Source organism: Pseudopipra pipra, chromosome 5, assembly GCF_036250125.1.
Source record: "Pseudopipra pipra isolate bDixPip1 chromosome 5, bDixPip1.hap1, whole genome shotgun sequence".
NCBI classification, from domain to species: Eukaryota; Metazoa; Chordata; class Aves; order Passeriformes; family Pipridae; genus Pseudopipra; species Pseudopipra pipra.
The window spans coordinates 14,399,898-14,418,565 of NC_087553.1; the positions used below are offsets into that span (position 1 = coordinate 14,399,898).

Consider the following 18,668-nt stretch of genomic DNA (forward strand, 5'->3'; position numbering starts at 1 on the left):
AAGTGAAAGCACATCAACATGCACAGTTCACTAGGCAGTTCTGTGAAGTAACTTTATAGAATTCATACTCAATTCATGGTCAAAAACATACAGTACTAAGGAAATTTAGGTGAGTTGTAAATATCCATTAAATACATCCATGGCAGGCATAGCTACAAACGGGAACATTTGCTTGTGTTAAAGCTGCTTTTCCAGTTCAATTCCAATAATTCACAAAAAGAAACCAGCTTTGCTCATGACAATGGAAAGAGATTTATTGTCACAGCCTATCCATTGTGATCAGTGCTTGAAATCCAATCAAACCCCTGAGGTCACTGCCATATGTGGAGTATGAAATTCAGAACTTGAGAGCAGCAATGATGCAGAGCCTCTAATTTGACTCAGAAGATAAAATTACATTAAATCTCAGTATTTCCCAACACAAAAAACCACAGTGTACGTTATCCTGTATGCTATCCAGAGAGCTAAAAAGAAACCTTTTATGGGACAAAATTGAACCATTCCAGCACACAGGTGAAAAAAAAGCCTCTGATAAAACCAAAGAGCCTTTGGGTTCTGCCTAAGCTGATTATCTCTCTTGATCCACTTAATCACACCTTTTTACACTGAAAATTAATACCAATTGAAACAAATCTAACTCTTGCCTGGGCAATAAAACATTCACAGGTTTAGAAAGAGTAGAGTCCTCAGGCAATTCCACTCCATCTCATTTACTATTTCAAATGAGGCTCACCTTATTTAAGATTTGTAGGGAAGATTTCAATAAAGACAGTTTATGTAAGAATATCAAACAATTTAGTAATTTTGCAGTTTTTCATCTCTGCCTACAGTGTGCTGAGAGAATGCATTCTCTACCCTAACAGAAAAAAACTGTAGGAGTCAGTAGCAAATACACTGTCCAAGACAGATGGCATTTATGACTTCAAGTTGCTCTTTCCACATTGTTTACTTTCTTCCCAGCCCCTTTTGTCCAGAAAAGCAGCAGCAAATTTCCATATTGACCAATACTAACAAGGCCCTACGTGTTGAAATACTCTTCCTACATTCTAAAAACTGGTTCCACTTACTTCAGTTTCACAAAAATGCTTCTCAAAATTTATTTTGTGTAAATTGAAGCTCAAAATTGAAAAGGAACTACCTGCGTGTTGCAAGCTATCTTGCATCTGACTTTCTGGGAAACATGAAACTATGGCTTCTTCCCACCAAGAAGCAGTTGAAGTGGCAATTCTGACTAAAACTTACAGAAAAATCCTCAAAGGTATTCATAATCTACATTTCTAGTATCACTATCACAGCTAGCCAAAGCTTTGAGAATAACTAGCCACAGCAACCAAGCTTTTAAAACTGGTTGTTTTGTGCAGGGCTTAATTAACATTCAGTGTTTACTTAGAATTTGAAAAATAAAAAGCTATTCTTCTGATCATGATAAGAATTAGTCTTCCCTTTACCTTCTGTGGTATAACTTGGTAATTTATATTTAAACTATCCTAAAATACAAAAAGCAGATGGTCAGCCACTGTTTGATAATGTTTAAGTGTACTGCTTCATAGAAGGGGAAAAAAAAATTTAAAATTCAGCATTCCAGCAGCACAGTGTAAGGACTCAACTCTTCATTTTCTCATTTTAAAAAATGCCCAAAGGCCAGGATGTATTTAATGATAACTTATCTTACTGTGCCAGGAGGCAAATGGTAACACATACAGGACTGACAGAGAGGGAGGGCAGGCTGGAGCGTCGATGCTTGCGTGGAGAGGCAGAGTGCATGGGCAGGACACTTTCCAGGGCTTTAGAAAGCTTTTCTGCAAAGGTTTCTTCAGGGACAGTCCGAAGGTAGAAAGGAGAAAGAGGTGCAGACAGCGCTGGTGGTGGGGTGCAAGGAGCACTGAGAGGGATGCAGGACATACAGGGAAGAGCAGGAAGGTGGGGGACACAAACTGACATGCTACGACCACGTTGAGGCTAAGGGAGGAAAACAAAAGTTAAGAATTGAACACTTCAAAAAAAAAAAAAATAATAACAAAACCAGCAAAAACTATAATGAGGTAGAAAAGAAATGAAGACATACAATGAGAGGCCCAATACTGACTCATGTGTGGTACAACAAGATATGAGAATGCTGAATGAATGCCAACACACACTGGGAACAGGCTGTGTGCACCTCTGAGGACCCAAGTTTGCCTTAGGTTACTGAGCAGTGTGGGAAGTTCCCTAGTACCCTTAGAGGAAACATGTGGAAGGCAGAACAGACAGTATTTTCTCTGGGGCCATGGAAGCAGCCCATACTGTGTGTTCTCAAAGCATCTGGTAGTCTGACAGATTTACAAAATTTAAAGACACTGATGAGCTTTCAGACATTCATCAGTTTATAGAGTGGGTGTGTGTTCACAGGTATCACCTAACCCAGTTCCTCTACTGAGACAGTCCCTCTGCCTGAATTAAGTGGACTAAATGTATGCAGCTGGCTCTTTATTAACTAAAACATTACCATAACAATTTAAACATTACACCCTCCGCAACATGAGTTGTGGGGAAAAAAAAAAAAAAATCAGTTTAACGTGTGGAAAATTCTGTAAAATTAGACAAGCCTTTTCCAGATGCTGAGCCAATAACTGCATCATGATTTTGTAATCTTGGCACAACCCAGAAGGCCACAGGTCAAAATCTAATCAAATCCGAAGAAACAGAATGAAGTTTTGGGATGGGATTTGCATTTTTCTGTTTGGTTTGGGGGTTGTTGTTATTGCATTTTATGTGTGTGTGTTTTGCTGTGGGTTTTTTAAATGAATGAATGAATGAATAGAAACATGACAAAGAGGCAGTCTTCAACTGCAAGTTTTCCTTCTCTGATATTAATATGCTTCTTATGGGTGTAATCCACAATTTCTTAAACTAATTGAAATCAAATACAGACCTCCAGAGAGAAAACATCAAGATATTCAGTGGAGATCTGACTTTAAAGATTTTTGATGTGAGAAATCTTAGGAGACTGCTCAAAAATCTGGGAGAGAGGTATAAGAGAACTCAAATGGTTAACTAAATACATCGTCATCTATTTGAAGGCAGTAGTTATATATCATTCCTGACTCTAATTTATACAAATTGTTCAGAAACATCTCCACTGATGGAGATTACAGTACTTAACTGTCTTTTCTGGTTAGCAAATTTATGCTTATGATTTCTTATTCTACCTAACAACGTTGTGATCTGATTAGCATCCTCCTATTTTATAGCAGCCTTTTACAGCTTTCTCTCTCCTCAAGCTCATCTTTCATAGGCTCAACTATTTCAGTCTTCCCACATAAACCATGCTTTTGTATTTCTGGTGGGGGTTTTTTAACACTCTTCTCTGAATTTTCTCCCAATTCACCCTCAAATTCACTCAATCAAGGTGTCCAGGATAGACTTACCAACGGCCAAGAACAGAACTACCATTTCATATAATGTGATGTTTGCCTCTTTCACAACAGCGTGATGTTTTTGACCATGTCCAGTTTGTGGTACAATGTAATCCCTAACTTTTTTTTTTTTCCAGAATGGCTGCCTAGCCAGTTGTTGCTCATTCTGTACTTGTGTAGCTGATTATTACAGTTAAGCATGAACCTTGTTCTTGTCCTGATTGAATTGTGTTCTGTGATTAAGGCCATTTTTCCAGTTGCCAATATAATTTCCACTTGTCATCCTGTCTTGCCAAAACAGGGTTAGTAGTTCCTGTAGTGTTCTACTCCATTCTGTCAGCCTCCTGGGACCACTGTCGTCATCATATGGCATGAGCACATTTTGCAGCAAACTAAGTAGCTTGGCTAAACCTCTATCATACGCTTGTTCTCCCACCCCCTCTCAAAAGATTACACCAAAATATGGCTTACCCAGAACAAGAGCTTATTTAGAGGGATTAAGAACTCATCCTCAAGGACTCGCAGTACCACACGCCTCAGGTTAAGTGTGTTGGAAAAAGATGGAGATGCTTTGCTTGTGAGTGATACCAGCCTGTTTTCCAAAAAGCTACTTACACCAGTGATTCTGCAACAAAGCCTACAACCACAGGTACCAGAAGAAGTGAGGACCCTCAGCCTAAAGTGTCACATCTTTGCCTTTATGGTATTATTAAATTATACCATAATGTCTCTGTCTCAGACTTTTATTTGTGTAAAAAACGAACAACAAGGGAACCATTGAAGACAATATAAAAGTAGCAGAAGTTCTACTCCAGAGTTAGAATAGATTTCTGCATAGTCTCTTATCAGATCAAAAACATACCAAGGAAAAAAACATACCAAAATAAAAGGGCAACACAAATGAACATAGTAGGAAAAGTATTTGTGCCCAGTGCAGACTTTCCAGGGAAAAGGAATACGCATGATGAGCAAATCAACACAAGCTAGAAATAAAATTGGGAACAAGGATGTGGGGTCTTTTCAGTCTGGAGTTCTCACATGCAGCATTCTATAACAGTCAAAAAAATCTTACCTGCAAAAATCTGTAATCAAAGCCTCACAGAACACACACAGCAATTTCATACAGTAGCTCAAATTATTCTAATCCCTTCTTCAAACTAGACCAACAGCTTAATCCCTGGTAACTTCATATACACATACACAGACCACCTTCCTAAGCGAGATTAAACGCTTACATTTGTGAGAGTCTTATTCCAAGGATGTTACTTCCATCCATAAAAAAAACCCTAACCTATCATTCTGTATAAGTTTACCCAAGATTAAATAAAAATTTTAAAGACAAGGATGCCCTTGCACTTTTACCTCCCCCCTCTAAACTTAGTCACCTTGCAAAAAAAGCCCCTAAACTACTCCCATGCAGAATTTGTCCCCTACAGAAAACAAAACACGGAAGATGGCCTGGCAGACTTTCCCCTCACCTCTATACGGACAAACAAAAATCAGATAATTCCATGCATTTGCAAAACTCCAATTTCCAGCTTACCCCTGCAGGTGGCTGAAATCCTCCATGCTGCTGTGACTGCACTTGGCCAACTGAAGCTGGGTATCCCTGGACTGCAGTGTTTGAGGCTGACTGGTCAAGCTGGGAACCATATGACACAGCCTGACTGCCCACACACGATTCAGCATAAACAGATGACCCCATGCCACTGTCAACTGTCCCATCAGCTGTAGAAGTTAAAGATAAAAATTTGCATTTCAAGAACTGCCATCTGGATTTAAAACTTGAAAGATATTATAATTGATCAAATATTAGATTGATGTTTGTGCTGTGTCACATGGACCTTAACAGCATTTTACCTTTTGTACTATTAAAGGCTGGTTACAAAATACTTTTTTTTTCCTCCATACAGTAATTTATTACCAATATGCCTTCTCCTAATCCCTGGAAAAATTAGTAATTTCAGAAGAGCTTTGGGAAGACATTTAATAATAAAGTATGCTTCCTATAAAAGGCTAGACTAGACATAGAAACCTAAATTCCACATTGTTATGAATGATCTTTCAAGGGTTTTAAAATCATTATTTTTAATTTTACATGGACATATAGAACAGGTGGGTTGTGCTGGCTGCCAGATGCACCACGTAGGCACAGTAAAGAACTAGGCTTAGTAGTCAATGTAAAATCCCTGTACCTAAAGAACAGACAATAATTTGCTTTTTAACTTCATCATTCTAACATGGAAGTTCTCATCTACCATCATTATTCAAATACTGACTCACATGCTGGGATGGCAGAAAAGACAGGAGTATTAATTCATCTTTTCATCTACAGTATGTAAAACAGAAAATAAAGCCTTTTCAGAAAGCAAATTATGATCTGAATTTGTAAATCTACTTGTAGATTTATCTCATTTTCACCTTAAATGTAAGTTAACAAGGAAAAGTGGTTTTAGTATCTTTATCTGCACTGGTGCCAGAGTACACAGCCTTTTGCAGGGCCAGAATATACTGTCCCTATAGGGCAGCAAAAACAAGGACATATGTTCATGCTTGAGGTGCCCCAGTTCATTCAGTCTATTACCTTGAAACTAAGAAATGATTTTGTGCTGAGACACTGGACGGTGAATTGTGCCAAGGCTTGGCTCAGCTAAGGCACAGGAATGCATCTTATTTTGCTGTGCTTTCTAGGGGGGCTATTGTTCTTCAGCAGACAGCATCACCTTAAGGTATTTACTGTTATAGCCACCAAAAGTGTAAGATCACCGGGAAGAACTGTGTAAGTGCAAGAGTTCCTAAATAAACCAACTGACACACTTACAAAGAACAGATACACTGGGCTGCTGGAACTGCAGTTGTTGGTGTTGATCAGCTTCCGGCTCTTCAGGTTCCACTTGTGTAGAAACCGATGCTGAAGCAGTGGGGACAAGAGTAGTACCCGTGACAGACTGGGGATGCTTTGACCCTGCATAGGAAGCACTTGGCTGCTGTTGCTCCAGCTGCTGCTTCTGACTACCTTCTTCCTGAAGGATCTTCTCCTGTTCTTCTCGCACCAACTGACGCTGCTCTCGCTTTCGCTTAATCAAAGATACCCTGTCCTTGATAGCTTTCGCCATCGTCTTGTGATCCCCTTCACAGACATAGCCAGATTCCACCTGAAGGAGGATATATTCATAGAATTCAGACTGTCACAGACAGCCACTGCTGCAGTGCTACAGCATAAGCTACCACTCCCTCTGGCATTAAATTCTCATTCACAAACCCCTGAACCAGTTTTATTTCTAGACAGCAACAGCAAAAGCAGAGGTGACAGACCATGTTTCACTGTCAGAGAACACCAGTACTTCCTAAGCTTTGTAAGACCACCAGCACTTACCATTTCCTGCGCTACATCCTCTGGGACATCTCTTTCCAAATCAAAGGAAAACTCTATTGCCTCATTGTCTTTATATTTGCCCTTGAGTTTTTTGATGTCTTCAATTCGCAGCCAGAGTTTAATGGCAATTTTTTCTCCATCGTCTTCCTCCGCTAGTTCTACCCGTACTCCAGTCTCTTCTTGGAAGAAAGCATGATTCAAAAGGTCCTTAATAGCATATCTAACATATTGGGAAAGAACAGAGAAACCACATACAATTACTAGGTTTTCATAAAATATTAAGGAATATCCTTGCCTGATGATCCTCCAAATTTATTCTCCAACTTTACGTGTGTCTCATGCATTACTTGGCAGACCATCATACAGATTTCTACTTAAAAGCATGAATGAGAAACAAAATGCAACAATGCTACAGAATGTACAAAAAACTCAAACAAACCACACCTATTCATTTGGCTTTCATCTTTTGGTTCTTCTGCTGACCAAGAAAATATATATTAAATAAAATAATAACAAACCTTGAAGAGGCAGCTTGGGTATATCTATATATACATATATCTAACACACAACCTGTAGTCCCCAAATTAATGCAGTAATCCAAGTATGTATTTCAATCTACTTCCAGATCTTATCAAAAGATAAGTAGTATCATGTAGTAAATTCAGCACTAGACAAACACCACTTGATTCCTTTCCTATTTTATACTATTTTGAACCACTTCATCTTGCATTCTGTTTGGCACAATTACAAGTTTTGTCCTGAAGGTACAGATCTATGTTCATATATGCACAGCATTATCAATATTAGTTAACAGCTTAAACTAAGTGGCAAGAAACAGGTGATGTGCAGCCACAAAATGAACTTAAAATGGGGAAAAAATATTAGGTTGTTTAAAACTAAGGAAAAGCACTGAAATTATAAACACACAACAACACAATCAGATGTAAAACTTCCAAGAGTCAGTAGAAGGGGATGAATAAACATCCATGGACAGATAAAACTGGCTCTGAACAGAAGAGGGGGAGGCTAGAGAGGGGAAAAAGACTGAAGCATTCTTAAGTTGGACAGTCAGCAAATAACAAGCATGCAAAAGCAGCAAAAAAAAAAAAACCCTCAAACTCCACAAATAACCCAACAGAGCAGTTACAGATTTTCTGTAATGGTATAAGTTAACCACTTCAAGTAGAAGTCATCTTGCAGAAAATGTGGATAAAAATAAGCATCAAGAATTTCAAAATTAAGACGAGTCTTCAAAATAATTAACCATAAAATACCAACAGAATCAAAGGAATAGTAAAAAACCCAAGGATTACAGAACAAGTCCAACCAACCAAATCCAAATACCTGGAAACCTGGAAGGATTGTCCTCCACAATTTTGCTGACTGGGTCAAAGTTTTAATAAAAGCAGTAAAATTTCTGAATAAACTGACATGGATGGTTACCACAGCATTTGCACTTTTTCTGACACTGTTAATTCTCTAAAACAATCATTGCATCAGAATCTACCAACGAACAGAAGCTGCAGAAGTATTACTGGCTTCCCAACTTACATCAAACACAGAAGACCCCAGGAACTAACTGGATCTGATACCATCACAGATAAAAGACTTGGACAGCAACTAGGATCTCTATCTGAAAAGGAAGTACTTACCTTTCACCTTTGTTTTGCCGAATGCATCCCTCAATAATCTCCTTCACTTCAGGGATTGCTACTTTATCGAAGCTGGCTGGCTTGACACCCTGGAACATAAAAGTGAGAACTGAGAAACTGGAAGGCTCACTTGACTTAAGTTTTGATTGTGTTTATAGACCAACTATTTATAATATATACCTATATATTTATTCTATAGATAACTGGCCTAAATAATAAGTGCAAACTAGAAAGAAATCTGACTCCAGTATTACTGTTCATTTGTTTGTCAGTGACTTCTGCAAACATCCCACACACACCATCTTCCCATCTCCCAGCTACGCTTCCATAACAGAAGGCATTGACATTTGAGTTCTCATGACAGGAGAACTGTTTAGTTTCCATAGAAGTTATGCTGGCTAGAGGCAAGTACACAGACTGGACTGAGAATGGAAGGAAATGCTTCCTATGTAATCCTAATGCAGGAACCTACATGATTAATTTAACAGTCTTCCAAGCATTCTGCTGCTTCCCAGAATGTTTCCAACGTGCCATTAGAAGTAATTTTGGCATAGATTGATTTTACAGGAAAAACCTTAGTCCAGAATGATCCAACTGGATCATTAAATAACTTGCCCAATGTCAAAAAAAAAAAAAAAGGCCTTTCCTGTATTTTAGCTCTCCCCTGAAGACCTACTATACCCAAACCACAGTCCTGCATCACTGCTTTTGTGAGCTCAGCTATACAGGCCTTTACAAAAGCCCTTCCACAACACACAGCAATCCTTTATATGTGCTAAAACCACTGGGGGAGAGCAAACCAAAATCCAAATAAGATCAACTATCCAAATGAGTAAAACAAACAGGCCATGAGATATGACCATCTGGGAATTCTGAAAAACATTACCGGCAGAGAGCCAAGCTTCATCACTCAGTCATGGCCAGAAACTGTATTTTGGGGCTAACTGTCCACAACAGCAAAATCTGGCACTTAATTTTACTTGATGCAGCCTTTAGCTTCAAACTCTGTATTTAAGACAGCAGAATGAAAGAGGATGAAGACATCCTGTTCAAATTCTGGTATATGAAGAGCTGGTGTTTTCAAGCCTAACAATCCTGAAATTACACACTTGATACATTTGACCTTGTGCCACTGGTAAATCATAACTAAACAGAAAATGAAAACCATGGAGTCTGAAGAACAGAAATAAATGAAGTAGCAGTACAAGCATCGTGATTTGAGTCCTAAACAGAAAGTACTTCTCCCAATAACCTACACAACACTGCTGCCCACCAAACAAGGACATCAAGACATGACTCTTCCCCATTCTTCTACTGTCAGTGAGAAACAAATCTTGAAATAGAAGTGTTTGAGTCTCTGAACTTGAGCCTTTGCAACTACAGACCTTAATTTAACCAAACATAGAGACTTAATATGGTAATAGTTTAACATCTACATTTAGATACTTCTTCCCTTAGCCAGACATGGCAGTACCTTGACTTCACACATTCACCACATAAAATATTCTCTACCACACACTTCCAGGAGAGGGCATTGTCAACATCAACTTCAACAGATGTAAACCAAAGTCTGGGAGAAGCAAAAAAGTCCAGTCTTTCAGTGGGCAACATCTGCCACCATGTTTTACAGAGGTGTTTTATCTGGAATTTTTCAAAGAAAAAAGCCAACAAATAACACCCGCACTACAGGAAAACATTTATTTGATTAAAAACTTCCTGTTACAACAGCATTCTGGTTTATTGATTTCTTTGGTCTAAAATTTGCTCTTGTGAAATTCTAGGAATTGAAATCCAGGGCACTGCAGGCTACATTGTGACTAGAATAAGCACTGAAACACAGGCTGTCAGTGAACATTAGCTTAATGCTTTTAAAAGCTTCACTGAACATCAAGACTTAAGAAAATCGATGCCTCGGGTGATAAGACAGACCCAAGTTTGGATGGCTAAGTTTAATACTGTAACCAGGCTATATCATACACCTCCCCCTTCCTAGCAGGACATGACAGAGCTCTCCACTCTAAAGGATTTATAAAACTCTGCTCTCTTGTCAGAGATGTCCACCTTTAATTATGACCAAGCTTAAACTGGTCCCAGGAATTCAGGTTTATATATGTAGTAGAGATGTTTCCACATGTAATTAAATGCTCTCCTATATGCATGTACACATATAGCCTGTGCAATAATTACTCAACTGCTTATTGCACATATTCCTATCTAAATTTGCCCAAATTTAGCACATGTAAGTCTCCTAAACAGTTCAAGTCCCTGACGTAGCAGCAGCCAGCAAAGACCTTCATTTAGGCTGCAGCAGCAGAAGGATGATGTCAGATCTGTGACAATCTCATTTCAGAAAAACTAAGAGGTAATATGAAGAAGATAACTGGCACAGCGAAATATCAACATGACGAAGCCAGAACATGATTTTTCTTGGTAACTATTTTATCACGTGCTCTGTTCTTGCATGGAGCCTGAAAAGTTAAAGCTAAGGATAGGTTTTAAAATCTGTGATTCAATCTGCTATTCTGTGTTTCTCCACCCTCAAAGAAATTAAATACCTGTCCAAAATGTTCTGGCCCTTCTGTGAGGACCATTTTACAATACTCCATTTCATGAATTCCAAATCAGGAGTTCAGTTAAAAAGTGAAGCTCCTGCCAGCCTCCGCCAGCATGGCTTCCATGTTCCTAACTGCACCTTAGAAAATCTGGGAGAACCTCACACTGGGGCCTGAAGCCATCAGAGGGGTTCTGTGTTCAAGCAGCTCCCTATTTCTCAGTTTGCTCCACAGTCCATGAGAAGGGCTGCCTAAGCCCAGTCCACAGCGCCGGCCAAGCACCTCCTAGGCTGGAGTTCACCAGCTTCTTAAAACTTTTTCTTTTCCTCCTTCAAGCACTAGTGGAAGTAACAAACTATTTTATACAACAAGAGAGAAGGTACTATGAATGACTGGAAAAAAAAAAATAAATAATTACATCAGTGAACTCTTTTCTATCCAGAGCTGCCTACACACCTTAACCAGCCATCACACAGAAACCCAAGGGAGGCCAGGCCCTGCAATTCACAAAACCCTGATGTGTCCCTAAGAGTGCAGGAGCTGGGCAGCCAAGAACACATTCATTAGCTTCTGAACCCAAAGGCATTCAAGTAAATAGCAAGCCATTCAGTGTTTCCTGGTTTTTACCATGCTTAAGATGGTCACATTCCTATACGCCTCTCCTAGTCCCCAAACTCCTTAGAAGAATCACAGGGCAACTCAAATCTTTTAATCTACCAATCATTAAGATCCCCAGTGGCACTTTAATTAGGGCTAAACACCCAAATCCCACTGGCATTATTTCTGAGTTTGCTAAAGAAATAGAAGGAAGAGCTCTTACAGAGAAAAAAAAAAGTGTGCAGAGGTGTAACAGGCACACATGAAAATCACCAACGTTTTCTCAAGCCACCACCTAAATTAGCACAAACTGGTAGTGCTGCTGGAAGCAAGAGCCTTCTTTTCTCCATCTCCCATTCCCACACTCGTGTCATTTCCTCTCTTTCACCAGCAAATGCATTTATACAGTTGCATAATGAACCAAATTACAGCGTTTATCAGACTTTTGGTTGAAGCAAATTCAACCAAAAAAGCCTGCAGCGGTTTCCAGTGAGCTGGAGTTCCCAGGCTGGTACAGGCTTACAGAAAGAAAGTTACAGAGCAATAGCTGACAAGGGCAGAACTTAAAACCCACTGAACACTTCCATTTTGAGAGCACCTCTAAAATAAGGACATATATGTAGGCAACACAAAGCGCCACTGCAAAACCAAAAACTCATCTTACAGTCCTCATGTTAAGCATAAGAAGAGATTTCATATTTCACTCAGGTGTGGTAAAGTTTGTGTTTTTATCAGACTTTAACCAGAGGAATGAAGTGTGTTCCAAATTTCAACACTTATATGGTTATTTGATCAATTAAAGGCAAGTTAGGTTTTCTCAAATAAACTAAATTTCCAAGAAACTTTAAAACACTAAAGTATAAGCTATCCAGAACTCTTCTTCAAAATTTTTGCCTAGAAACAGAGTACTTTTCATTAGTTGGAACACCACATTACTGGGTCAGTGGTAGCATCTTGTATCATCTAACGCAAGAGATACTGAACACATCATTTACTTCATTACAGAAGGTACAATCAGTGCTGCATAACCTCTACAACAAACCAAAATGAAGACAGAAGAAGTGTTACATACCCTCAGACATTCTAAAGAAAAAATAGTTAGATTTGGAAAAAAAAACCAGGTGGAAAATAGCAGAAGCAATTATTGTTCCAGCCTTGCTGGCTGGGATTTTAATTTACATTTAAAGAATTACAGGGGGGAAAGTACAGTCAAGTTCAAAAGCTGAAGACCCAAGCTATGCAAATGTAAGGCAGTTCAGCAAATTTGTCAAGAATTCACCTCCAAAATACTTTCCTGTGGCTACATGCACTTGACAAAGCTGAAATTCTCACTTACCTCTTTAGCACAGTCCTTGTGAGAGCAGCAACAGTGGGAATTAACAATTACAAATATGGGACAGATCTCTCTCTTTGTAAAATCCATCAGGAAAAGAGGGGCACACACACCACAGAGTTAGATGGGTGCTAATTTCCGATGGGAATCCACTAAGCTGCGGACTTAACGCACAGCGGACGGAAAGCAGACATCAAGGCTAGAAGGGAGCATTGTTTCCTGTTTGACACCTCTTGTTATTTTCCAAGTCCAGTACATGAGGCTGCAGAGATCTGAGCTCAATATCTGCTTTTGCCACTCTAATGCTGAATAGAAAGAATCAATAGAAGCACGAGGTAAGCGTGTCCTTTTCTGCCTGCCCAGCTGGCTGCAAGGAGGAGGAAGAAGTGACAGTGGAAGGATCCTTTACTTCCTGCATGTCCCCGCCCTCCTGCTTGGCTGCTCTACCTATTCTCCACCCATTTTTTCTGCACTAGCTTAAGGCTGCAGGTAGGATCATCAGGATCCTGCTGCTGCAGAAGTATCACTTTAAAGAGGGGAAACAGCTCAGTCAGTGGGTTCAGATCCAAGGCTGCTCACACTAATTTTGTGCAGAAGAATGAAGGCAGCTGTTTCTCTTCTTTCCGTGGAGCTACAGAAGTATACATACAGCTGACTACAATCCTAACTAAACACAAAGCATCATTAAGATAATATATTTCACCTCCCTCCTTCCTGACAATGGCATTTTGCTACTGTTGGCAACATCATCTGCTTAACGGGTGCTTAATGTAAGGGAATAGGGATTTGAAGGTGATTTTCAAATTGCTGGACAAAGTTAGAAAACTGCATTGTTGCTTGTTTTATACCACATGTGCACAAATAATCCAGAGTTACATGTTCTAGTTGCTAGATTTCAAACCTAAGCCAGAAGTCTGATTTTTTTCTAATACCTACTTTCAAACAACCATTATGAAACTTGTTTATTAATAAAATGAGCTGTCTACGGCTTCAGGGGTTTGTTTGGATTTGGGGTTTTTTTGTAAAGATATCAGGAGCAATGCCAAGAAAGATCAGGTACATCATCTTAAAAGTATGAAGCTAGCAAACGAACTCTGACCACCTCGTAATGACAAACTGTAATAAAATTCAATTTAGAATTATTAAGTTCCCTTTTTACCCCAAAATAACATCCTTGGTTCAAGTACACTACAATTGTATCAGTGTTGTTGTTATACTATACAACATCAGTGTTGCAAAAGCAACACTGGGCATTTTAGAATTCCTCTTCACCAGCTGTTGTGAAACCTCCTAGAGGAGTCAAAGGAAAAGGGATCATAAAAGATCCGGCTGTGCTGACTGGCCTTCCAACTGCTTAGCTAGACTTTCTACAACCAGCACCATCACACCCCCCAAAAAAATCCACTGTTGATTATCAACTCCATTTTAACAGCACTTAAAGGATGTTGGAATTTTGCTTGCCATTGCTTATAATTTATTTTTTTTGATGCTGCAGTTGCACTCAAACCAAACAGACACTCTGCAGTCAAAGCAAATCTACTTCGCTGGAATAAATATCTAACATTTTGCACACCTAGTTAAGGTTTTTCTGGGGTATACTGCATGACCTGCAAAGAACATTAAACATTTCAGCTTTTAACAAGTACAGAGTCTACCTGTCCCAGTCTAACCACAACTCTTGCTTGGCTCTTTTCAAAGGTGCTCTAACTGTAGAGCTCGAAAGGAATTCTACTGTAACTGATTAATCTTCTCAGACAAAATGTTCTAACTTTGCAGTCCAGAAGCTAATAAAATCAGTAGCAAAGTCAAATCCCACAAACAAAGTAATTAAAGTCTCTATATTTTCTTTTTGCTAAGTTGCTACCATTCTAGTTTGAGCCAGTCCCAGGCTGCCACAAACCATTAATTTCAGGAATTTAGAGAGAGCATATGATTCCAGTGGAAAAAAAGCCAATGATCCTACCTCTTTCCCCCTAGTCTCAAAGATGCCCTCAGGTAATGGTATTTATAGCATTTAAATAGGTTTACCCCATGATCTCCTAAATTTCACTACCTGCTATTAGTTACTTACCCTACCCTCAAAACCTATGTGCTTAACCATTTCACCACCTTTTCCATTTCACATCCTTCCTCTTAACCTTACTGCCTGTTCTAGAACAATCTTTCCGATTTAGTTCTTTCCTTGTTTCACACAGGATATACCTACAACTGATAATTCTCATCCCAATTCAACTGAATACATACTATGAAAAGAAAAATTTCAGCTTCAAATTTACTCAGTTCAAAAGATATGGGTTGCCTACAGATGACTATTTTCTTTTTCTAGTTAAAAAGCAAGTTAGAATAGTTGAGACCACATGGCAAAAAAAAATGAAATGCAACATGTTTTAACAGAAGTGAAAATTTACCTTCACCAACTTCAGTATTTTCATAGCAATTAATTCTGGACAATTGATAATTCCACCAAGAATTAAATTGGTAATCCTGCAGAATAAGCTCTGCACCAGATCAGTATCCTAACAGAGTAAACAGCATTACTGCAATACAAGCAGTGGAAGCAGATGAAAGCTCCCAGTGAGCCAGAGTTGGCTCATGAGGGGCTGTGCAGACTGGGACAGGCCTCGTTGTCTTCTCTGCTGATCAAAACCAACCACTGTACATTTTGCACCCAATACCTTTTGAACTCGACTGACCCATCATCATCCAAATCAAAACTCCTATCTCAGCTACTTGAGAGATCTAAGTCACTGAAATAGCTTAACCAATTGGTCTTCACCCTCTGTGATGAAGATGTGTAAACAACCTAAGTCCCATGATTCTTAAATTTCTCCAAACCAAATGAATTCACGACTTGCAACAGATAAGGATGTATGCTCAGATTTCACAAACATGCTGTTAAGACAATAACAGCACTGAATTTATACAGGCCTGCTTGCTGCAACCTGACTGATCACAATTCAGAAACTCTTCCTCCCCAATTTGCCACCTACCCTCAAAAAACTTTCGAGGCATTAATAAAAAACAAGAGGCCAAACACACAAAAAAACTCCCAGACACGATTAAAGTTGCTATACACACAAGGTATATCTGTATTTTGAATGATACACTCATACTAATTGCTTCTTCCTAAAGTTAAAAGAAGCACCTGCTCACTGGCAGGTGAAAAGAATAAAGCAGACTCCTGATTTGACTAGCAATCACTGCTCACTGTCACCTCCACATCTGTATCCTACAACTGCCTCCAAGCCCAAGAGCCACAGGATACTGACACTTCATGCTTAACCAACTTCTCTGACAGTGTCTCAACACTGTATTTTTAACTCAAAGCCAGAGAATTCACCACATTAAAAGCCTTACAAGACCAGGATAGTAGGCTACAGTTCTCTTGCTTTGTTCCCACAGTTAAGTTTGAACAGGAACTTGTCATAACTGTTCCTAGAAATCACTGGTTGCAATCCTTTCCAGCCAGTATTCTCAACTAAAAGGTGGTAAAAAGGGTCAAACCCCACTGTATTTGTGATAATACTGAAATCCCATGCACTACTGCCAAATATACATCATGGCTTAGAGCTACCTCACTGATAAATTATCTAGCCCAGTACACAAGGCATTTTAAGATTCTACTTTGGACATGAAAGCCCACTGTACTTCAGCACTGCCAGGTAAATAAGAGTATCAGCTTATTTCAGAAGTCCTGAGAATCTGGAGCTAAGCACATGGCTTTAGTTAAAAAAAAAAAATTAATCACAACACCTACTGTAAATGCAGCAATTCTAATGAACAGAAGAAATTAATAAAGCTCTGGAACAGGAAATTTTGTAACTAAAAGGCAGGGCACAGTTCCCTAGTGTATAGCTGGCAAACAATTAGGATACTGGTGCATGGAACAGTGAAAAGGGCCCTGTTTAGAAACACATAGTACAAAGACAGAAGTTCTTCTGAAAACACTAGAATCTGGACAAGTGGACCAGGTACTAACAGTTGTAATTCCTGCACAAAAGCATAAAGCATCTACTGTGCACAGTTCTTTAACCTCTCACCCTTATAAGCAGGAATGCTGCCTTTACCATGTGAACATGAATCTGGAGCAGTGAAGATCCTAAGCTGGCTCAATGATCCTTTGCTTTATTGGGACTTCAGCTTGAAAATGGCTTTCAAAAAAAAAAAAATACAGACATGCCTAGACATACATTTCAATTCTATAAATTTAGAAATGCCACAGTGGCACGATACTAAAAGTTTCTGCCTTTTATTTGCAGTATGGAAAATACATTTTTGAAAAATTTTATTACTTGCATTCTCTGCTTTAGACTGCTTCCATTCTGGTAGAAAATCATCATGTAGCACTCAATTTTAAGCTCATGTACAGTAACAGTAACTCAAAAGCCACAGATTAGTTCCAGTGGATTCAAACTGAATTTAAAAAATGATGCAACATGGGCCATAAAACACATTTAGTACTAGAACTAGCCTTTAAAAAGGATACCTACTTAAAAAGCCTGGGATAATGTTCCAGCACACCAAAAATAGTGCACAATTCCAAAAATGCACCAAAAGTCATCGTGCCTTTTATTTTCGGACTTATTCTATTAGAAGTGAAGAACTTACACTGGTGTACCAAAAGATCCAACAGTTTCAGAAAGTTGTCTAAAAAGTATCCCTGCTATGTAGAGAACTTTATGATGGTAGTAATGGGTGGTAAGGTTGAAATACATCTCTGAAAAGTGTTTCCCTTAAAACAGAGTCACAAGCTCATAGTGTTAGAAAGCTACTTGCAGTGGACAGAGAAGCAACAGCCTTTTTTCTCTTCAGCATAAACATTTTAGCCTGTTGTGTCTCTCTAGTTTTTGAAATGAACTGTATCTACAAAGTCATACTCAACTCTGGTGCCCTTCACTCTCTAATACAGGAACAAATCAAAGCACTCAAGCAGGCACATACAGCCCCATGTCACTGCCTGCTCTAGCAACAGCTCCGAGGAGCCTGGAGGTAACTATAAAGGGCTTATGTAAAATTTTGGTGGAGTTCTGGCCTATGAATCACATAACCTCAAAATAATTTATTACTACTCAACACCTCTGTGAGTTTCCTCAAGACTAAAATTTTCCTAGACTTATCCCATTCCTACCCCTGTGCAACTATAGCAGTACAATTACCAGGACACAAAAATTGTAGCCCATGCACTCTTAACGTCACTGTTTTCAACTAGTGGCACTATACAGAGAAATAAATTTGAACTATCAGTCTCCCCACAGTAATGCTTCAGTGATTCACTAATCATAGAATTATAATGGTTCTCACCTCACTGCAGAGCCAGGCATTTTAAAAACACCACGTTGCTGTTCCTACAAGCACCTTACCAACTCTTGTTAAATTAACCTCAGTTAATGTAAGAACTAAATGGATGTCAGTACAGGACAGAATATTAAATATTAATATCACAGTTTTAAGAGGCCTGATTCTTAATTTTCAACTTTTCAAATTTTTAAACACACATTGTTTAATTTGTATTCTGTGAATTTATTTAGGTTGCATTGCAAAACTCTGCAATACTACCAAAATTCAGAACCTAAAAATACACTAGATCTTGATTTTATGCAACTCAACCAATGCTCACAATCATTTTAAAATCATATCTGATTCAAAACTGCCAAGGGACACATTCCAGGCTCAGTGGTGAATTTAAGAAAGAAATAGCTCCTTTTACTTCAAACCAAGTTTGTTTTACACCAATACTGACAAAACATTTTTAGCTGTAATCTA

General features: G+C 38.8%; 1 protein-coding gene across 13 annotated transcripts in view; it reads right to left on the minus strand.

The window, feature by feature from the left end:
* The window catches only part of WNK1 (WNK lysine deficient protein kinase 1), a 102,625-nt gene that overhangs the window by 36,762 nt on the left and 47,195 nt on the right, over positions 1-18,668 (minus strand). For 9 of the 13 annotated variants that reach the window (XM_064654583.1, XM_064654593.1, XM_064654590.1 and 6 more), the window contains exons 5-9: positions 8,424-8,512; positions 6,772-6,991; positions 6,217-6,550; positions 4,939-5,123; positions 1,702-1,959 (exon numbers count right to left, since the gene is read on the minus strand). In XM_064654583.1, the coding sequence (XP_064510653.1) occupies positions 1,702-1,959; positions 4,939-5,123; positions 6,217-6,550; positions 6,772-6,991; positions 8,424-8,512 (1,086 nt within the window). Of the gene's footprint in view, positions 1-1,701; positions 1,960-4,938; positions 5,124-6,216; positions 6,551-6,771; positions 6,992-8,423; positions 8,513-12,908; positions 13,274-18,668 lie in introns of those variants that run through there. The other 4 variants (XM_064654592.1, XM_064654595.1, XM_064654594.1 and 1 more) reach the window with 2 other exon arrangements.